The sequence below is a fragment of the Haplochromis burtoni genome, unplaced genomic scaffold (assembly GCF_018398535.1).
Source record: "Haplochromis burtoni strain Fernald_Lab_line unplaced genomic scaffold, NCSU_Asbu1 Contig_7, whole genome shotgun sequence".
NCBI lineage: Eukaryota > Metazoa > Chordata > Actinopteri > Cichliformes > Cichlidae > Haplochromis > Haplochromis burtoni.
In genome coordinates this window covers 4,206,490-4,229,872 of record NW_024582368.1, presented here as the reverse complement: position 1 = coordinate 4,229,872, position 23,383 = coordinate 4,206,490, and the positions used below count along the sequence as shown (strand labels likewise).

The following is a 23,383-nucleotide window of genomic DNA, read 5'->3' as shown; positions in this document are numbered from 1 at the left end:
TGGGACACAACCCATTAAATAAACACTAAAAAAACAGAAACAAAGAGGAGTCTCAGAAATAAAATGAATTAGCAGATCTGTTCATGAGGAACAAGGTAAGACTAATTGCTATTCTACGCAGGTTGGCGGTACACCTTGGCAGGCAGAAGGGCCTGAAGGAATGCTGTGTGGCCCGAGTGGCTATAAAGCTTTTCGAGGCTACCGTGATGCATCCTTATTATCACAATGAGGGAAGATATCTGTGTTTACTGCAACAAGGGCTCAGGGGCCATGGGGAGATGGTGCAAGACACAGAAAAAGAAGATGCGATCAAAAACAGCTGCAGTTACAATGACACCCCAGCTGAAGAGCTACACAACTAATGCTGCAATCACCATTATGCAACATCTTGAATCCTATACAGTTGTGGCAGAACAAATTCTTCTTTTTTTTTTCTTAAATGGCCTGTTGATTTTGCTTTTGCGCCAAATAGTTACCATTTGATACAGCAGATAAGAGCTAAATTATTTTAAAAAAGCATATCTGCAGAAGGAGTCGGTGGCAAACTCAATCCCACATACTGCACACAGATGCACACACAAGCTACCTCCTGTTCCCACACAGTAATTGCACACAACATCTGACTTCTCTAGTCAAAGAAATCCTAATGTGAACTGTTCACACATGAATGCGGTGACTGACAGACTGTAACATGAAGACCGTGCACAGTTGTTAAATTTTAAAACATATCAGAAAGGCTGCTGACAGCTGTTCCTCCCAAATCCTCTATATTGCGCCTCGTCAATGCCATTCGTGTTGTATTTAATGGGCGATATCTCATTCTGACAAAGGAACTGCATGAGATTAGTGAAATGACAAAAGGTCTTCAGAGAAAGTAACAGGAATTCTGACAAATCAGGCTCTCGCAGAGATAAGCAGACGAGAAAGTGAGATGTAAGTATCGGCTTAGGACGTGGGGTAGATTACAAGAATGCTTAAAGCAAAAAGTTATCCTTTTATGGTAATAATTCAAAATCTGGACAGCAGCTTTATAAAAAATAGACAAGGGCAGCAAGACAAGACACATCATTTATCTACTGTTGATGTAATTAGTGCCAAGACAGGAGAGGAAACAAATGACAGCACAGACCAGAAAGATAAAACGATTCAAAAAGTCTTCCATTAACATTCAAACTGTGTTTGGATTTTTTTAAGGTCAAGAATCATGCATAGCATACCAGTATCCATGCTGAGCTAAATAGATTTCACATACCCCTAGTCTGAATGCTGGTATAAAGCGAAGGCTTATCTGGTATTCACTTACACATGATTCATCACGACGAAGGATGAAAATAGATTTACAGTGTCTTCTCCTTTTATTTTTTTTTTTTAAAGAAACAACTGCTGAATGGCTCTTAGAAATGTCAAAGTAATATTTATAAGTTGATATGATTTCTAACAAAGCAGCAGCACTGCTTTGTGCTGCTCCTGAAAGCAATGAGAGGAATGGGAACTGGTATCTTACATAAATCACACACAAAATGAAGAGCTCTGTCACAAGTAAACAGCCTTATCTATTGAAAACATGTGAAACAGCCAAGAGCACATCTATCATGAAAACAGACAAATACCAGATAAATCTAAAAGGAGAAAAAAAATAGGATTTACTTGTATCTGGAGATGCCATAGTCGACACGATGACTGGTGGACCCGTGCGTCGACTTAGCTTCTGGTTAGCAGCCAGGGCACCTTGGCCTTGAACGGGTGCTCCCACGGGAACGAGAGCATTGTCTGATCCTGGTCCCCCACCCTTTCGGATCAGCTGAGGACTAGGGTGAGGGCTGTGCATGGGTGACAATGGCACTAAGTTCCTGTCCCTCTTCATCAGCTCTATGGGCACTGTGTAGTTGGTAGAGTATGCTTTTGGTACCTGTTGCGGTGGCTGTGGTAAAGCAGGCATGGATATAGGCATCTGCTGTGGCATACCTGGCATCGAGTGAATGGACCCCGCAATGGCAGGCATTGACCCAGTCATCTGGTGAGGCATTATCTGCATACCTGGCATAGGCACCCCTGACATCCCAGAAGAGTAGGCTGACATGGGTCTTGATTGGACAGGCATGAGGGCTCCAGCGTATGGCCCTGGTGAACGAGTGGGTTGGCCCGGGTATCCTCCAGAGGCTTCCAGTAACTGCTGCGAGGGAGCACTGCTGGGCCTTCTACCGATTACTTCTCCCATCCGCGGAGAGATAGTTTGCATGGCCCCAGGTGTTGGTGGGGGCATTAGTTGGGGATCTACTGCTAAAGGTTGTGGGGTATGTGGTGGATGATGATGGTGGTGGTGTGGTTGATAGATGTCTGCGCGATGGCTAAAGCTATTAGAGCGACCTCGCATGGGCGTTTGAGGTTGGGAAGGGGCTGGTGTAGCTTCTATTGGGCGCTTGTAATGGTGGACCAGGCGAGACAGCACACGAGCCTGACCGAGGTTTGGGGCAACTGTGCGGACATCGTTCTCCTCCATGACAGCCAGCATGCTAGTGGAGTCAAACCCCTGCTGGATAAGTGAGGAGATGGTGCTCTCTGAGAGGCCCTCGTTTCGCAACAGAGAAAGAAACTCTGGATCGACCGACTTCTTGGGGTCCACAGGCAAAGGAGTCTGTGGGGCGGTTGGTGGAGGAGCGGGAAGAGGGGCAGGGAGTGGAGTAGCTGGGGGAGGAGGGGCTGGAGTTGGAACCACTTGCAGAGGTGGAGGTGCAGCAGGGGCAATTGCTGCAGTTTGGACTGGAGTAGGTGGAGCAGGAAGTGGTGCAGCCATAGAAAGGTTAGGGTCAGTGACCGGCATGGTAGGCGGAGGTGGCAGAGGTTGAGGTTGTTGCTGTTGCAGATGGTGTTGCTGCAACTGTTCTTGCTGAAGATGCTGTTGCTGAATTTGCTGTTGTTGTATTTGTTGCTGTTGTAGTTGTTGCTGCTGTAACTGCTGCTGTTGAAGTTGTTGCTGTTGGAACTGCTGCTGTTGTATTTGTTGATGCTGTTGTAACTGTTGCTGTTGTATTTGTTGCTGCTGTTGTAACTGTTGCTGCTGTATTTGTTGCTGATGCTGTAATTGATGCTGTTGCTGGATGGTTAACGGTGAGGCTGTCTCTTGCCTCATAATCATGCTTTGACTGGCTGGATCTACCACTAGACAGGTGGCAGCCTGCTGCTGCGGATCCAGAGGGCGGCCATTAGCATCAGTATAAACGGACTGACCTGTCAGAGGCGGAGGCTCACTGGCATACCGAGGAGACGGCTGCTCCATTCCATAGTGAGCAGGAGGGGGGTCTCGAGGGGATATCTTAGCAGAAGTTATAGCACCAGGTTCCCTATATGCCCTATTCAATTCATGAGTGCTTGGAGGAGGGGGAGGAGGCAAAGGTGATGGGGGCCCTTGAGATCCAGCCCGCACTACCTGACCTTGATCCCACGCAGTACGAGCCCCAGGTGTCATTCCTAAATGTGAGCCCGACCTGCTGAGAGGATGAGGCAGCGGAGGCTGATGCTCAGATCGGTAAAAGGCCTCCGGTGGCCGAGGAGTCATGGCTGGGTCATGGGAGTAGTAGTCCTGGTGTGGAATGGATCCTCGATGAGCCATGGGCACTCGTTCGTAGTGGTTTAGATCTGGCACAGAGCCCTTCCTAAGCCCCCGTGGGTCGTGTCTCTCGGCGTAAACCTGTCCGTAAAGGGAATCTTGGTAGGAATACGGGTCGCGTTTCAAATCGAGGTCAGGAAGACGCACCCCAGGTGGTGGCTCATACCACCCTCCTCCCTCTCCGTATGACAAAGAGCTCCGCCGGCCTGTTACTCTTGCCTGCTGTTCGTACACGCTGTCAGGTCTTTCCCACTGACCCTCATTCCCCCCTAACGTGTCCCAACTGTGGGAGCGTCCGAGGCTCACTTTGTTAGGGACAAGCATTGGCGAAAAAGACAAAAACTGAAAATCTGTTAACAGAGGAAAGAAAAAAAAAAAACACAGAAATAGAAAAAATAAAGAGCTCCCAACAGGCAGTGTGTGTGAGAGAGAGAAAGTTCTCTTTCAGGTCTTCATGTACAGCAGCAACAAAAAAATAGAACGGAGTGAGAAAGGATGAAGATGAAGCAAAGTCTAGCGTTTCACCTGATATCTGTTTGTAATATTGTAAGTCCGTGCTATCAGGTGACTTCCCCCTTTGCTGGCAGCCCTTGAATAATTAATCTCTGGCCATGCTGGCTTGTTGCGCATGAGGAAAGAGGACACCACACACAAACATATCCACATCACACCAAACCACACAAACACTGCAGAGGTAGAAGACACAGAAACAGAGTGCATGCTTGAGCTAGCCAGCAAACATTCATCCAAAAAAAAAAAAAAAAGGGGGGGGGGAAGAAGTGGATAGGTTGGGTTATAGGTTGGGATGGGCAGGGGCTTGTACTAATCCAATAGGGTTTAGCTGTCCCTTCTCCGGGACATTTTACTTGCTCTGCCGATTGCTATGAGGGATTACACCTAAATAAAGCCTGTTTAATTCCACATCCAACTGTGACGTCATGTGAACCAGATACGAGCGTATCTGGTGATGGTGATGAGTATCGTGATCATGGTAATGCCAGTGATTTTGATTCCATTCCCAAATCCCTTACCCGCTCTTTCAGAGACACCTACCTGAAGCTGCTGCTGATGCGCTGCCGTCAACAGGTCTCAGAACGTAGTTTGGCCGAGTGATGGCGAGGGGAGGGGAGGCCAGGCAAGACGTACAGCTTCATTGAAAACAAATGAAATACAGGTCTCCCAGCTAAGTCCCATGTGCTGTCAGTAAACATCAAATCCACTCTGATTGGACACTAATCCTCCAGGCCCCATGCTTGCAGCAGAGCCACCACGCAACTGCTGCCCAACTCTCTGTGAAATGTCCTTGATGGCTCTGTGGTGCTTACTGACAGTGCCTCACTCTCTTTGATTTGGGATCAGTCAGCCCTGCTGTCTGTACGTAAAATGCAGGACAATGAAAATTGTGATTGCAGAATGCATGATGAAATCCACACGCAACATCTGGCCTCAAAATGAATGAGTGAAATGCGTCACTTTGTACAGACCCTCAGTATAATTTAATCTGGTCATTTATATTACAGTTCTATCTATATGCATCTTACTGTCAGTAAAATACAGCACCTTCCCCCTCTTTCACAAATCTCCTCTGATCTCCTTCACTTAGGGAGGCTCTGTAATCTGGATTTGCCCCTTTGCAGAGAAAACTAAAACACCGGGGAGGGGGATACGAGTGTGTGCACATATGTGTGTGAAGGGGGAGGGAGGGATCTTTTTGTAACAGCAGTTAATCCCAATGCACCTACAACCTTCGCTGAGCAAGAGCACCAAAACACAATCTCATTTCAATTTGTTCAAACAAGGAGGCGTATGAAAAGAAAAAAAACTGTGCTATGTATCATCCAAGAGACATTCATTAAGTTGTAATTAACTGGATACATTTATCATTTCAATTAAAAAAGGTGATTTTCATTGCGTGGCTCTAAAGGTGTACTTACCCAGCTTTCTGCAGGTCTTACTTCATGCCGTTGTGGCTGAAACCCGATCCCGATCTGGATCTTGTTTATTAATGCATGAAAACACATGTAAGATGAGGAAGTGTCCATCTGAAATTCCCTCTCAGAGACAGCGAGGGTGTGGCAATATATAAGACCAAAGCCTTGGTTAATATCGGTGTTAATGGAAAACTCCTGAATACTCATTGGCACTAATATTTTGCTTAATCGGAGTTGTGTAATTAAAAAAAGGAAGAGACCAAAGAGGGAGACTTTTTGGCTGTTTTCTGAGAGCTTTTCTGAACTGCTAGCCTGCTTCATGTGAGAAAGGAAATTAAAAGGGAAGGAGAGGAGGCACGAGTGAACCATCACAAAGATCTAAAACAGACTGTAAAGATGAATTATTAAATCAAAGCAGAGGAATGGGGAGTGGGGGGGGAGGAGCATATGCTTCATATGAATTTATTAACCAATGGGGGGGTTGGGGGGTTACATTCATTTAATCTACGGGTGTCATTCACCACCTGAAGACACGCAGTGTTTTCTGTGTTTAATGTTAAACTTGGACAACACAGAAGCAACTTTCCATGCTGTCATAATCCAAAATGATTATTCATTTCCAAAAGTCAGACTTCACACATATCATTCCTAATTGAGATGCTTGCCTACAACCATCATCGCAAGGCTGACAGTCTTTATTGAGAACTGAATAATGCTGCTTAGGGCTGGAAAAAGAAATATCGCTAGCTCTCTGTCAGTATATTCATTAATATATCCATATTTGTGTCAAGGGCAGCAGGGTAGTAAAGACTGACTTCCTTCCCTAACCTCATCCGCTCCTCTCATTACTTTTTCTGCCCTGGTTCTCGAGCGACTCAGTACAGCAGAGCAGATCACTCATGCCCATAAAGTCAACTTCAAATAGAGAGACGGGAGCAGAGGTGTGTGCTCAGGGTTTGCGGATCTAATCCTAACAGGAAAGCAAATCACGGCGTTCTGTTTGCTTCAAACTAAACAATGTCTGACTGTCAAATTTTAATGTTCCAACATTTGCCATACTTCCCCGACTGTGCACACAACGCCAGATTTCCCGTAACAGCAGGATTTAGGAATTAAGCCGAGGATTTTTAGAACAAATATAATACCACCCCAGCAGAAGCTTATAGAGACCCTAGACTGAATAAGATTTGACTGGTTAAAAATTCAAAAGCTCTAAAACGTATAGAAGCCTCAAGTAAATGAACCTCGAGTGAAAATGCAGTTATGGCATTAATAGATTACAGAAAATACTTCTCTGTGTTTTCTCTGGTTTTACTTTTTAAGAATCAGAAGAGTGCACTTTTCTCAATATTAAAGAGAAACGCATTAAGAAGCAATTTACATGAATGGTGTGCAATTGCTAGAGCTATGGCTAATCCATTGCACAATACGAACGCCATTGTTTAATAAACATGCTTCAACTCTCTGTCACTCAGCCCTCTCAAACATTGCAGCTAAGCCAGCGGGACAACCAGACGTGGGTCACTTTATGTGTCCACATGGTCTTATCATGCAAAATGTTTGCATGCTTTACCAAATGTCAAATCAGAAGGTTTACATGCAACAAGCAGATTTAGAAATCTGAGGTCTCTCCACACGCACACACAGATATTTGGCTTGAGCAATCCCATATCCCCACTCAGCTTTTTGACCCTGTTCTGCTCTTCTTCTGACATGCAGCACAGATAGCAGCGGCCACGGTGCTTCATTAATGCTCCTTTTCATTCACACGCGCAGACCGCTGCTAAAGCCTTGGCCTTGGTCTGGCGTGCATACATGAATAGGAATCACACGCTAACTCAAAGTGAATATAACAGGAATAAAAAACAACTGTCTCCTAGAGTGTGACACGCCACGTACCAAAGGCATGATTCGAATGTTAAACACACATTGACTTATGCATGAGCGCGAGGCAGGAGGCACTAACTGGAAATGGGATTACAATGCCAACACTGCTGCAAAGAATAATGCTGTCAGATGAATTGCAATGCAGCCTTAACAGACATTATGTACATGACTGGCTTATATGTGATTCCAGTGGGATTATTTGTCTCTAAAGACAACTCCATGGGGAATGAATGGACAGTAAAATGGAGGTAGATGACAATGAAGCTGGTACTTATCTAAATGACAATCATACACAGGGCAAAATTCATAAGTGACACACAATTCTTTCCATTTTTGCTGCTACATATACACACACAGCAGCAGAAGCCCGCAAATTCTCCAGAATTTCCTCTATGTCAGCTATGTTACACTGTGATCCCTCTACACATAATCCATCTCCATTGCGTGCATCCCATCATCCCACCTCTCCAGCCCATCCTTCATCCAGTCCCTAGCCTTATCCAAGGAAGCCACAAGTCATTAAATACTCCTTGTCGTAGCTGAGGAGTGCATTTGATTTCTTCCAGGAGCCCATTTCCAACTTTTAACAAAAGTGCTGTATGCCAGCATAAACAAAGCCAAATAGAGGCACTAGACGTAAGAAAACAAACAAGCAGTCACATGCTAATGAAAATAACAACAAAATCACACATGACAGTGTTTTCCCTCCAAATATAACACTTTTGTATCTTTGCTTTTCTGCTCCCCTCGCTCAGTTATGCTCTCCATAAAGCCTATAAAGGGGTCGTGGATTTTGGTGAGGAGCCTGGAACAAGCCCGAAGGCAGGGTGGTGGGATGGTGGCAGGGTGGCAGGGGAGCTCTGACCCAGACACCACTCCGATGACTTCACACAAGAGCTGGATGCCAGAGTATGGAGAGAGTAGGGTGGATAATGGGGGGCAAGGGAGGGTTAAAAGCAAAAAGGTATATGTAGCAGAGCCCCGAGTGTGCTAAAAAGCTCAGGATACAGAGGCCCCATGCATCTCACCCCCTCCCCCTCTGGGTTGTGTGTGTGTGTGTGTGTGTGTGTGTGTGTGGGGGGATGACATCAGGACAACTCCACCCTTTTTTTTCCCCACTACGTCCCTGCTTGTCCTCTCTGTTTAAGTTGAAGCGTTTGGTTATAATGAAAAAGCGTGCAGGTCCGTTAAATGCGAGGAGATGAATAATTCACGGGCAAAATTTTACAGTGTAGCGGCTTGACTGGCCACATTATTTACTACTCTCTGTTAAAACATTTCTCCCCGTTGTACACATGACAAAACAAGATGCATTATCAGGCATTAACATATTTATTTAACTGCCAGCTAAAGCACTTGGAGTCGCCATGACAAATTCCACTACCCCACCTTGTGGTGTTTGCGTCCAAGCACAGATTCTCAACTTGTAAATCAACATTCAGGAACATGCTGTCGCTGCGACCTAGTTCACATCGCAGCGCCATTCACACCCCGTCTCTGCCTGGATCAGTCAGTTAGCTCTGGCTAAATAGCAATGGCAACAACTTGCATTGCTGCCCAAGCCAATGCATGCTGGGTACACAGATGGAGCAGACAGAAGGAGACAGAGAGAGGAGAGAGTTAGAAAAAGGAGGGGGAATGACAGAGTATGGGAACTGATGCTCACAACAGATGTTTGCCATAGTTCCCTTATTGCGGTTACACTCTTCTTGGCACTTTATCAAACCCACAAAGAGGAGGAACATTTGCACTATATACATTTTAGAAGCTGATATCAAAACTAAACAAAAGAGAAACAAGCGGAAACATCTCTGTAATCAAATAGGACTCACTTTCATGATGGATTAATAAGTTTAATAAACTCCCTCTGTGTCGACACAATTAGCTGATTAGTCAGTAGTTGGTTGGTGCAGTTTTTAAAAGTATTGTCATACATGTGCAACAAATTAATTTGATTCTGTTGTTGTTTAACTCCCAACAACTACAGATTCATTACGTAGTTCATACAAGGGGGGATACAGTACAGTACAAGCTCGGGGGCTGGAACCGGCCCTCACACTATCTCAGTCCAGTCCCCAGTGGCCTAAGTCAATGAAAGCTGTCGCTTCAGCAGGAGGCCTGTGCTACCCATGATTTGTTTTTTAATACATGCATAAATCATACTAAATGTATGTTTCTCATCACTTGAACTGACTCAAAGTGCACCTCATTAAAATGAAGTTTGTGAGGGTACTCCTTCTGCTGCTCTGCAGCATCAGTAGGATAACACTGTAGCAGCAGAAGAACCAGTTCTCAACCAGCTGCACGTCCTGGTTGGAGTGACCCTCCAGTTCCCAGAAAAGAGAGCAAATCAAAGAGTACCGTCACCTGCAGTCTGAAACGGGTCGTGAAGTTTGTCGGACTGCAAGATGAGTCTCACAATAATAGCCTGAAGAGCTTCCCAGTAGAGAAATAGGATACAGAAAGTGCTGTGGTTGAACTTTCAAAACAAGAGCACGATCGACTGCAAGAGATTATTGATCACCGCTGTCACAGTTAATATATGGCGCAAAATCACAACAACTGTCACCTTAGGGCGCTTTTGATTGAAAGGCAAAGAGCCTACAGTAATACAGAGAAAAGCCCAACAATCAGAAAGCCCCCTGTGAGTAAGCCCCTGGTGACAATGGGAAAGAAAAACTCTGTTTTAACAGGAAGAAACCTCCTGTGGGACCAGGCATCTGCACCAAAGAGCTGGGGTAGGGGGAAGAAGACAGGACAGAAGACACACAAAAGAAGAGAACCAATGAGACAGTCTCATAAAAAAAATATAAAATAAATAAAGACATCGTAAAATATGCTTGACAAGACTTCCTGAGGAATTGGTGACTTATTTTAATCTGTCATGTCACTAAAAGTCATGAATTTCAGCATTGTTCAATGTGCAGTCTTTTGATTACTGCATCAACACGGGTCTTTTTCTGATTATCCAAATCAGGGTCACGGGTCTGCTGGAGCTTATCCCAGCTATAATAAGGCAACAGCCAGGGCCTATCATAGTGCTAGCACAGAGAGACAACCATTTATGCTCACATTCACACCTAGAGCCAATGCAGAATCACCAATTAACCTAACATGCATGTCGCTGCTGGGGAGAAAGCTGGAGTACCCAGAGGGAATCTAAGTAGGCACAAAAGGCCCCAGCAGACTGGTGTATACAAATCTGCTGTGAGGTGACAGTGCTAACCACCACACCACTGTGCTGCCCCAAACACCTGGTCATTTAAGCTCTAAATCTTAATAAATTAAAGCATTAGGGAAAAGGGCAGTGGTGCTGTTTCATGCATCTAATGAGTGCCTTTTGTCCACTGATACAACTGAACAAATGACAACATTGTTTCCAGTTCTGGGAAGTTTGCCAACTTTCCTAAGACAATTTCTTGCAGGAAAGCCCAAACTGATTATTGATTAACCGTCAGAAGTGCTTCATCAGGCAAAAAGCCGAACAGCATCTGTTTTCAAAATCTCAAATCCGAGTATTTGTTCTATACTGCGATGCGAATATCTTTGGACGGTGAATCACATCGGATATCTTCAACAGAAAAACACGCACCGTTCCAGTAAATTCTACATTCCAGCACCGTGACTACCTTTGATGGGAGTAAACAGCCACACTTGATCAGCCGTTTCGAATTCGATTTAGGCCGCAGGCGCAGCTCAGTTAGCCACTCATCACAATGAGTAAAGATGTAATCAATGCGCTCTGCTGTGAAACAAGTATTGGATTGACACAGTTATCCTCAGAAGATAAATGGAGATTACAGAAGCTCCTCTTGCCGTCTCGCCAAGTGCAGCCCACGACAACAACACAATCACAATCACTCCATAACGTTCTTATTTTTGTCAATACACATGATATGAACTTTGATTTCTATTTCACGCCTCAGTCCCACCACTCTGTTTATAGATAATAGTGGGTGGCTTTGACATTATGGTGTAGAACACCCCATGCCTCTGGTTTTAAAATACTCTTTTTATATGGTTCAGTAGATTTAATGCTACCGTGAAAGCAGCGTGATTCACCACCCTCTGATCTTTTAACTTCCCTGATGTGAATCACCCTCTTCTACAGATTTTTTTAAGAGCAGCTGTGATGACTAACTGCAATAGAAAAAAAAAAGTCCCCCTTCATCTTTGGCAGTGACTTCATTGTTGATAAGTAGTGCAGATATGGACACTGCTGACACTGTGGAACAAACAAGGCAGCTCACACAACACTGTTATATATTGAACAAAGATGGCGCCGGTGTGTGCGGCTTGCCGTCTGTCTCTGTCAATTTTGTGTTTGTTTGTTTTGTCTTTTACAATTTGTGCCACCCAAATCAACTCGCGACTGGTATATGAACGCCAAAAACTTTTGGATCTTCAATATTTTCTGACAAATCAGCAAGGACAAACAACAGGGTATCCCCCATCCCTGGCTGATGTTCCTGCTTACCTGCTATGTGGAGCGCTTCCTGCTTCAACGCATCGTCGCAGATGCAGCGGTAAACGTGCCGGTCCGCTAGTGAAGCTTAAAGCTTGCCTTACTTTTTCTCTAGCGGCTGCTCCAGTGGATTATAGTCTGTTCCATCGCATCCCAAGGCGTCTCCTGGATCATGTTGCTCCTTGTCTGGTTCCTGTCGTAGGCTTGAGTGGACGTGTGCCTGCTCGCTGGTGTTTTTCACGTCTTGGGCGTCGTGGAATAAACTTTGTGAATTTGCGCCCATTCTGCCCAGACTCCAGCTCCAACGAGGATGGCTTTAATAAATGCCCGGTCCATAGCAAGTAAAACGTTTGTCATAAACGATTTCTTTTCTTCAAATGGATTGGATCTCCTTTTTGAGACTGAGACATGGATGAAAATTGGTGAGTCTAGCTTAATTTCTGAAATATTGCCCTCCGACTGCTCATTTTTAAATGCTCCAAGGATATCAGGTAGAGGAGGAGGAATATTGACAGTTTTTAAAAATAACTTTAATTGCAAGCAACTCCATGTACCGGTTCCCCCCTCCAGTTTTTAACTTTTGATGTTTGAACTGGGATGTTTTCAACCGGTTGTGTGTGCGGTAATCTACCGACCACCAAAGTTTAACAAAGACTTTTTAAATGACTGTGGTGGGGCGTGGTCTGCGGATGCCGTGCGGACGCACCTGCACGGCATCCGCAATCACGCCCGCTGTGTTAAAACACGGGGACTCAGGGGTTGGGGTTGTGTTGTGGTGAGATGTGAATAAAGATGGCTCTAAATGATACTCCATGGTCCCGCCGTGCCTTATTCTCGCTACATTGGTGCCGAAACCCAGGAGGCGGCACGACGGGCCCACAACAGAGCCAGGGAAGGGAGGAGCTGTCCCAGATGATGGCTGAGACAGCGGCTATCCAGCGGGAGCAGGCGGCGGAGGTGTGTTGCCAGCAGGAAGAGTTGCGGGACGAGACTGAGCGCCTCCTGAAAAGGATTGGGGATCTGGCGGCGCTGCTCTGGGCCTGGGCACCACCCCCCACAGGGGTGTTCCGACGGTGGTGAAGCAGTGGAGGAGCCGCGTAAGGCACTTCAGCAACTGGAGGTGGTAGACGAGAGGAGCAGCGGTCCGCTCCGGCTGGAGGAGGAAGAGCAGCCGGGTGAAGGGCTGTTCCTGCCGGAAGCGGTGGAGGAGCCGCTCCAGTCGGAGGCGGCGGACGAGGCACGCGAGGGTCTACACCTGCCGGAGGTAGAGGAGCCGCTGCGGGAAGTGCTGCTTCAGCCGGGAGCGGCACTCCAACCGGAGGCAGCGGATGAGGCGCGCGATGGTCTGCACCGGCCGGAGGAAGAGGAGCTGCTCCACCCAGAGGTGGATGAGGACCAAAAGGGGCTATGCCTACTGGAGGCGGAGGCACAGCGCGGGGAGCTGCTCCAAACGGGAGCGGCGGAGGCGGTGGTGGAGCAGCTGTGCCAGGAGACGCAGGTCCCTGGTCCAGGGCAGCCTGCGCAGCCGGAGCTGGAGGCAGAGGAGTGGGACAGCCCCGCTAAGCCGGGGGTCGGCGGGCTGGCCAGTCCAGCCTCGCTGCCACCAGTCGATTCTGCGCACCTGACGTCTGCCCAGCCGCCTGTGAGCAGGAGCTCACGGCCATGCCTGTGGGGCCGTGTCCGCTTCCTACGCGGGCAACCTCCGGACCAGCTTTGCCGTCGCCTGGCCAGGGGCTGGGGGCGCCAATGTTTTGGGCCGAGTCTCGCCCCAGTTCGCAGGGGGGAGTAAGTTCAGTCAGATTGCTCCCCGGCCTCAATCGGGCGATGGGGGTGTGTGGTGGGGCCCCACACACCAGCAGGGGCACACTCTTGACCTGGTGTTATCATGCGGTTTATCTGTTTTTAATTTGGAAATTGGAGATTCCGTGTTTTCTGATCACAAACCTGTTTTATTTGACATTTCTCTTGTGCATGAGTTTAAAGCTCGTGCTCCACCCAGGTGCTGTCGAATATTTAATTCTTCCACTGCTGCTCTCTTCTCCTCAATTTTTATAGAAAAAAATGCTTTTATTGACCCTGAAATTAGTTTAGGACTTAGTCTGGAACCTGTATTGAGACCCTAAACATTATGGCCCCATTAAAAACCAGGCGCCCTGAATGTATTCCCCAGCCCTGGTTAAATGAAGCCACCTGAGCGGTCAGACGTCAATGCAGGAGAGCAGAGCGAAAGTGGAAGAAGGACAAATTGCAGGTTTCTTTTGAAATGTTAAAGGACTGTTGGAAATGCTATCAAAATACAGTGAAAAATGAGAAAAACAGCCATTTTTCTCAGGTGATTGCATCAAATTGTCATAATCCCCGCGCACTTTATAAGACCATCAGTTCTATTTTAAATGTGCCCCAGTCTGCCACCCGGAAGGCTCTGCTAATAGATGTAATCAGTTTCTTTCTTTTTTTGTAAACAAGGTTGAGTCCATCAGGTCAGCAATAGTACCTCCTACATATGACCCATCCACGTTTAGTCCCTGTTCAGCTGCCTTATACCAGTTTGAACCCATCTCAATTACACTTCTTAACGAGATGGTTAGACAAATTAAACCTTCTGGTTCTCCCGTGGATGTGATCCCTGCATGGCTCTTTAAAGAGGTTTTCCCTTCAATTGGAACCTCAGTCCTTGCTATTATAAATAGCAGTATTACTTCCAGTGTGGTTCCTGATGGTTTTAAACATGCAATTGTTAGCCCTTTATTTAAAAAAAAAATGGCCTTGACCCTTTAGTTTGCTCAAATTTTAGACCTATTTCAAGACTTCCATTCCTTTCAAAGTTATTGGAAAAAATAGTTTTTACCCAACTGAATACGTTTCTTGATGCTAATGGCATCATAGAACTTTTCAGTCTGGTTTTAAACATCTACACTCCACTGAAACAGCACTTTTACGTGTTTTTAACGATATCTTTTTAGCTACTGATTGTGGAAGTTCTGTGATCCTTGTGCTTTTAGATCTTACTGCAGCGTTTGACACTGTTGACCACAATATTCTTATCTCTCGTTTGGAACACCTGGTTGGCATTAAAGGTGCAGCACTGGATTGGCTTCGCTCATATTTGAGTGGCAGAACGTTTAGTGTTAAAGTTGAAAGTTTTGAGTCCACCTCAGCCCCCCTTCCTTGTGGGGTGCCCCAGGGCTCAATCCTTGGCCCTCTTCTTTTTTCATTATACCTGCTCCCTTTGGGGTCTATTTTTAGAAAACACGAAATATCCTTTCACTGCTACGCAGACGACTGCCAAATTTATTTGCCTTTAGCACCAAATGGCCCAGGCTCCATCCAAATCCTTTTGAACTGCCTTGAAGATATCAAAGCTTGGATGGCTCTGAACTTTTTGAGTTTCAATGAGAGTAAAACGGAGGTGATTGTATTTAGACCTAATAATATTTCATGCAGCCCGCTTGTAAATTGTGGTTGGCTAGGGTCTTATATCAAGCAGCATGTGACAAACTTGGGAGTCATTATGGACTCAGATTTTAAATTGGACAAACATATTAGTTCGGTGTTGCAAAAAAGCTTTTTCCAGCTGAGGCAAATAGCTAAGCTGAAGCCAGTTTTGTCAAGACGTGACATGGAGAAGGTAATACATGCCTTTATTTCAACACGGCTTGACTACTGTAATGCACTGTTTTTTGGAGTCAGCCAACGATCTCTTGCTCGTCTTCAGCTCATTCAAAATGCTGCTGCCCGCCTCTTAACTGGTACCCACAGCTATGAACATGTAACACCTATCCTGTCTTCTCTTCATTGGCTTCCTGTTCATCACAGAATTAATTTCAAAGTCCTAACACTGGTTTATAAATGCCTTAATGGTCTTGCTCCCCCATACCTTTCCGAGTTATTTCAGCCTTATATTCCTTCACGGACCCTCAGATCAGCTGACCAGCTGCTGTTGGTTGTCACAAAATCAAGGCTTAAATGTAGAGGAGAATGAGCCTTTTCAGTTATGGCCCCAAAACTTTGGAATACGCTGCCTTTAAATATTAGACAGGCATCTTCGTTTCCTGTTTTTAAAATGCTTTTGAAAACACACCTTTTTTCGATAGCGTTCAGACTGGCTTGAGTTGATATGGTTTTTATGTGTTTTATTATGTTTTATGTGAGTGTCAGTGGTTGTATCTTGTGTTTTACCCTGTGTTTCTGTACAGCACTTTGGGCAAACTTTTTGTTTTTAAACGTGCTATATAAATAAACTGGATTTGGATTTGTTTAAGATATTGCCTCCACAGACAGCACACTGTAATTACTCTCCATTAAAAAAAAAAGAGGAGGGGAAATGTGTTTCCATGCAGGGCTGGTGGTTTGGAGAGGTTTGAGATGCCACATGTGGATCTCATTGTGAGGGTGGAAACTGAGAGCATCAAGGATTCATTAAGAAATCTATTAAGTAGTGTTTCCCAATCTTAGTGGGTTTTTTCTTCTTAGAAATAATAAAGTAAGTTTATATGTGACGCGTTGAAGGTGTCCCAGAATACCATAATATCATGCAAATTACTAAAATTACTTTTTTTTTTTTTTTTTTTTGCATGCAAAAAATATTTGCTTATAGTTTTTTGGCAGCTTTAATAAAGACAATTTTCATTGACTGCAAGACTACATTCATTTGATAGACAGTCCAATTCAGACTGTCCAGCTCTTTTTCTCAGATTAATTCCAGATGAGTTTAGAAAAATCAGGTCTGGACACTTTTTCACATGTAGTACAGAGAGGCAGACGTGTTCTCACTACTGGAAACACTCTCTTTGATTTAGCCGAGGGTCTGCTCTCTTGTAGGACACATGCAGCCCACTCGCTTACTATGATTTCACCTGTGCTATTTTAACACAGAGCCAGTCATCCCCTGGACTCTGTACTGGGGATGTGCCATATCTTAACATCCACCACTATACAGACATAAAAAACATTTATGGGATAGATAAGTGTCCCATCATGACATCAATGATATAACAACACCATGCATTTACATTCCCAAACATGCACAATGACACAAGCCCAGAGATGTCTGAGAGCGAGAGAGCAGCGAGTCAGCCTCCATAGATGATGCAGTCCCTAAAAATGAATCTAACCTCCAACAAAGCCAACAAATACTTTGCAAAATTTCCACACAAAAAAATAATCCTGTTTCAGGATTCAGTCAAAACTACTATATTAGCAGACACTAGCAGGTGATGATGTGCAGGAAGAAGAAGAGAATAACTTGTTAAAAAGATCAACCCAAGGCACAACATCCCAGGCAGAAAATATTTTCCACTTTAAGTTTTATTATGTGACAATATGGTGCAAGCTCTTGAAGAATTACAAGAATTACAAGAATTACAAGTAACATTAGTTATTGTTATTGTTAAAGTGTTAAGCAGTTATTTATACTTTTACTGAAAATGTCCATGGAAAACTGCCAAGGCTACTTTGTCTGCTTACATTTAACTTATGCTATATCACCCTTGTCTATAATGCTGCTGCTCCTAGAACCACAACAGATTTACACTTCAAATGAGGTAGTTTGTCATCAACGACACAAGCTTACTGGAAAAGAAGGATGGAAAATATCCTTCACTTTGTTCACACTAATAAATGCTGCTGCCTGCAAGCTGCAGTCACAGATAAAGTGTTGTTCAGAGATGCCACTATTGCAAATTTCCTTGAAATATCATGGTATAATTTTGAGGCTATATTCCTCACCCTGCATTATACCAGGGAGCTGGCAGGTTAAAGAATGTTATGTTATGTTAATGTTATGCTGGACATTTGCATTCATACTTTAAACGCCACTGGTAAACATCTAGGAATTCTCAGGGGTAATAAATAAACAGCAAGGAGGTGCAGCTAATCATTATTATAAATATCAGTTACTTTGATTAAACAATAAATCGATAAACCTGTAAATTATTCACAAGGCTTGTTTTATCTGACTGTCGAGGTTGTTGAGGTGTAAGATCCCTGCATTTTTTCAAATAAATCATGAATTAATGAGCTTGTAATTTAGCTTTTAAACACACTTTTTTTGTGTGCTAAATTTATCTCAATTGCTTGTAGATCTAAGACAAAGTGCTGAGTATGGCACTAAAGTGTTGGTGCAGCTGATGAGTTTGGACAGATGCCTGTTGATTGTTCGGTAAAAAACAAAAGACAAAATGCAGAAAAGAAAAGTTTCTTGTTTTGTGCTTCTCTCCATCTTAAACACACAAATCAACTCCAACTCCACCAAATCCCAGGGCTCTGAGGAGTGCTTCGCTTTATTACAGTCTCCCTACTTCATTCTTCCAGCAATGTGGAAACATCGAACTCAAGCCTCAGCCATCAACCCAAACACACACACACACACATTTTTTTCTGGGCTAGACATCCTTCAAAGATGAAGTTTGGAGCCTCGGCGGGTCCCAAGGCTCCCTTTTGACACACACAAACACACTTATGCAAACGATCCCGCTGGCTTTTTCACTGAATTTTGTAGCAGTGGGCTAAAAAGCTTAAACACTTGTGGCAACTTCAGAGTGAATTACTCAGACAAACTCAAAAGTTATATGTGCCCACTCAAAGTCACAAGAACGCCTGCAACCTAAAACAAAATAAAAATCAATATTTGAATGTATAGCCAGTATTTCAAATGTAAACACACAGAAACAGAGAATGAAGAAGTTCGCCACACTCACCCTCACAGATTCTGTCCAGCCGCTGGCGTTTCACTTTATGCTTGTCGATTAGAGCCATCTTGTCACAGCTTGGTGGATGAAGTGACTTCTCCTCTCCTGATTTTTGACCCTACCTCTTGTCCTTAAAATCCCAAAGAAGCTAAGAGAGTTGATATTTTACACCTGAAATTCAAGAAAGCAGTGACAAAGATCATTAATGAAAGGATGCCTAGATGGAGGGAGGTTGTTTAGAGTATTTATACTTTTGAATTTTTAGTGAGCTACCACACATATATCAGGGTAAGCGTGATAAGTGATGAGCTATACTTGGAGTTAAGATAATTTGCATCAGCAGTCCCCTTGGGAGGCAGCACCTCGCACACAATACTTAACAATGCAAAGCAGCACAGTGCATGCATATAACTGCCAATAAAATGTAGAGCCAGTGCTTAGAGTTAGGTGCCTTTTAGCCAAATCCTTTATTTGGGATTACCATAGATTTTAAATACAGTCTTAACACCTTCCAATCACAATTTCTGGACTGTCTGAAGTGTCATCAAGCAATTCATTATCGCTCCGTTTACTGTGTTTATTCATTTACCTTGCAGAGGCTGGTCTTTCCACCAGAGGGAGCCTCGTCCCAGAGAGCACATTTTATTTAAATTAATTAAGAAATGTCACTTGTGCAACCCGTGCTTTCCAAATTGAGTAAAACACAGCAGCAAGCAGAAAAACGGGGAGTGAGTAAATAAATGAGGCATTTTAGCAATCATTATCTTCAGTGACTGATGCTACTCTAAAGAGCATTCTTCTAATTGGCTCCTGCTGAAGCCTGAGGGACACGGCACAGTTTTTTTTTAGGTTTTTTTTTTTTTGCCAGGCAGGCAAAGATAGAGAGGATGGTACAGGAAGGCACACAGACACACACACACACACTGAGGGCACACAGAGGAATGTGGGTCAGTTAGTCAGCAGACAGGAGGAGGTTGTATCAGCAGAATAAAGACATAAAAGGGGGTAGGTGGGAGAGAAAGTACTAGAAAAACATCATCTAACAGGATGAGTACAGCGTGACACTATCCTCCTACATTTTAACTGTAAGTCTGTCAGCACTTTTATAACTCTGCTCTCTCTGTTTCTTTCCATTTTTTGCCTCTGGGCCTAATCCTAGAGTGCTACACTTTCAGAATGGCTCTCGCGTTACCATTTACATGATGATATATCGATATTTGCTCTAAATGCAATTATAACCGGTGTGTTTTTGTGGGGCGCGGGGTGGGCTAAACAATGTGGCTGAGTGATGAATTGATGGTGCATTTTAATTTGGCCAGTTGTTGGGAGGGAGCGAGGGGAGGTGTAGTGCACTGCAGTGAAAGGGAATTTAAAAGCAACACCGGAGGAGGTGCCACAGTTTGGCGTCTTTCTTTAAACCCAAGCACAGTTCAGCTCGCCCCACCAGTCAGCTGTGCTTCAGCTTGCCTCCTCCACAAGATATGCCTCCCTGCCAAAGAGCTGGAGACCCACATGTGGGAGTCAGAGGAGAAGTAATTGAGCAAGAGTGAAAGCAGGAAACAGTCACTCAGAGGCGGGGGAGTCACTCTGCCTCGTCTATGAATAGACCGGAGGAGACATGCATGGGCATCTCTGATTCTGTGCTGCAAAAGACGTAACCCTATAGGTCACAAGTGAATCTGGCCATTAATTATAAGCTCTCCTGATACAGACTTCACTTTGCTGATGGCTGCCTTGGTGGACAAACTCTGTAACACAAGAAGATGTCGGTAATGATGCAGCGACCGGTGCAGACAGACCAACTTGGAGTGATGTATAATTACACGGAGTTGCTTAGACAATGTGATGATGGGAAGAAAATGATGCTATCACAATGATGTGACATCTAGTATAACTAGCTTTTTAAAGAGAAGCTTGTGTAGAAACAAGATGAAACAAATGAGCTCTCCGTTTATTTTTAATAACGCATACTGAATATCGCAGGCCGATGCTAATGCAGATATTCAAAGAGCAGTAAAATTATGTATACTGGCTGACATTCATACATATAAATACATACTGTATGCTGGAGTTATTCTGAAAAGGAGAGGCTAACATTTCATTAACTTTTCAGGAATTCATTTCACAAATTACTTTGCAATTCACAGTGAAGACTCTGCATATGTCTGTTAAGCAGAACAGGCTGTGCTACAAGAGCTGCAGCGCTGCGAGTATTGTATACCGTATACAATACTGTACAATTTTTAAAAGACTCCAAGTAAACATTGTGCATTATGCATGATTAAAAATTGTGTGTATTCGCACTTTATATATGCCTGTACCACTACATGTGCAATAGGTGAATATCAACCACCCAAGGCATCTATCAGACTCTAATTTTTAATTTAAAACTATACTTTGTCGAACTGCATTAGGGTGATAGAATTATAGGGTTCACACTTGTTTTTCTTATATTATGCAATCATAGACAGCACAAAATATGGATGTATTTTTTCTCATACAAGCACATTTTCTATGCTTTATGTAAGCGCTTTCTATCTAACATTCACACTCTGATGGATGCATCGGAGAGCAACATGGGGTTAGTATCTTGGCCAAGGATATTTGGCATACAGACTGGAGCAGATGGGGATCGAACCACCAACTTTAAGTCATACTGACTGAAACATTAAGTTCAGCTGTAAGTTAGTTATTTCTGGACTCAGATAGGAAATACTCATTGGCTAATGACTTATGAATCACTAAATGTGTGGATTCAGTCAAAGCTACTCAGTTTCAAACAACTAAGATTCAGCACTTTGCTAACCAGTGGATGCTGTCATGGCAGCTATATGCATGTATAACAGTGAGACATTCCACATCAATAGAACTTGCTTTTATATGGTTCTTTTGATGTGATACATAAGGTTATTTACATATGAATACTATATAATTTAGGTCTATATAGAATACTGTGCAGAAGTCTTGAACCTCCCCCTGTTTCTTTATTTTTCTTGTTTCAGACATGAGAAATAGCTGCATTGGCATTTTTTAAAATTGTTGCCATGCTGAAAAATGAACCTGTAGCCAATCAGATGCTCTCCAGGTGATATTGTATGTTGGATTCAAATCTGAAGATCTACCATCAATTTTACCAAGATCCCCAACACCACTGGCAGGAATGCAGCTCCAAACCATGACTGCTCTGTATTTTACAGATGGCTGTTGACACCCACTGCATCTCTCTCCTGACCTTCTCCGTATATACTGATGACAATTTGAGCCAAACATTTTCAGTTTGGATTCATCACTGCCTAAGACCAGTTGCCACCGATTTTCAGTCGAGTTCTTCTGTAACGTGGCATACGTCAGTCTTTTCTCCCTATTTCTATCTTTAAGAATGGTTTCCTGACATCCACCCTTCCATTAACAGCATTTCTGATGAGGCAGATGGATCAGCTGAAAGGCCAGATGCATCTCTGAAGTCCTGTCTCTGGTCTTTGCTAAATGTGCTTTCAGCTACTGCTTTTGGCAAACAGTTTTTTGGGAATCACGTTGTTGTTCCCAAAAATTGGATTTTTGTCCTATCAAACTGTTTTATCTTTGACATTTTTCATATATTTAACTAAAAAAAATGGAAATAAATGACGTGATTTTGTGACAATCTGCTAGTAGCAAAGTGACTAAAGGCACAATTCAGACATGAATACTGATTGATCCCTTGAATTAGATGGCTTTTTATGCCTGGATGATCACTTTTAAGTGGCTTAACAAGCAAACAAAAGGCATTCTTTTGGAAATGGTCAGGTGCAAGGATTTGGCTGAAAATGAGTGAAAAAGAAACCAGTGTTTAATGAAAACTGTTGAAAACCCCTCAGAAAGCCTGGAGAACTATTGCTCAAGACCAGTTTAAAAATTACAACAATGCCTGGCTCCTTGGAAGAAAAATATAACCAAATGAGGGATGGTTCAAAACTTTTGGCCATTACTGAATATTAAAACCAATAAACCATTAACCAACCAATGACCAAGTGTACTATTTTCAGTTTATCAATTATACCAAAGACACGCAGCCCCAAACCTCTGCTGCTATTATCTACACCTTAAAAACCATTTCAAATATGACATTTATATTCCCATGCCTCAAATGAAAGGATGGCAAACCACACAGGCTTCCAGGAATGGCCTCCTCAGCAGTTTGAGAGCTCCAATTTTTTCATCAAAAAACCCCAAACTGTGGTAAATATGACTTCATTTCCATAAATTAATTCCAGACATTTTGACTCATGTAAGAAACAGATCCACTCCATTTTCAAAAGAAAAAAAAAAAAGAAACATTTCAACTCCACTAAGCGGGTTGAAATGTCAACAACAACTTTAAGCACAGCTCTCAGTCAGAGGAGTGCCAGAGAGGAAGTACAGTTATCCTGCGGCCCTTAGCACCGTCACCGCTAGATTGTTACTTCACTAAGTGCTGTTATGTAACTTAACAATAAGGGGATTGACCTGAGAGAAAATACGTGCTCAGAGTTGGATGAGAGGAAGAGAAAGAGTGGACAAAGTCACACACACACTCAACACATATGCAAACAACAGAAATACACAACCCTTGAGACTGTCTGGCTCAGCCTACAAGAGGGCTCACTCTGCCCAACACACACACACACACACACACACAGGACTGTTAGCTGTGTTTAGGTACTCATGTTCACAAGTCTGCGACTGTGAGCCAGTTAGAGTGTGACTAAAGTAACTGTTGCTTGATCTGTCGAGTGATGCAAACCTCACAGTATTCTTGGTAACTTCTTAACTGCGCAGGCAGAAA

The 23,383-nt window shown here is 43.8% G+C and overlaps 1 protein-coding gene across 5 annotated transcripts in view; it reads right to left on the bottom strand.

The window, feature by feature from the left end:
* ctbp2a (C-terminal binding protein 2a) overlaps nt 1-23,383 on the bottom strand; it is a 76,397-nt gene that overhangs the window by 35,165 nt on the left and 17,849 nt on the right. For 2 of the 5 annotated variants that reach the window (XM_005914173.3, XM_005914175.3), the window contains exon 1: nt 1,648-4,358. In XM_005914173.3, coding sequence (XP_005914235.1) covers nt 1,648-3,931 — 2,284 coding nt within the window. In that variant the 5' untranslated portion in view covers nt 3,932-4,358. Of the gene's footprint in view, nt 1-1,647; nt 4,359-18,588; nt 18,751-23,383 lie in introns of those variants that run through there. The other 3 variants (XM_005914178.3, XM_005914174.3, XM_005914176.3) reach the window with 3 other exon arrangements.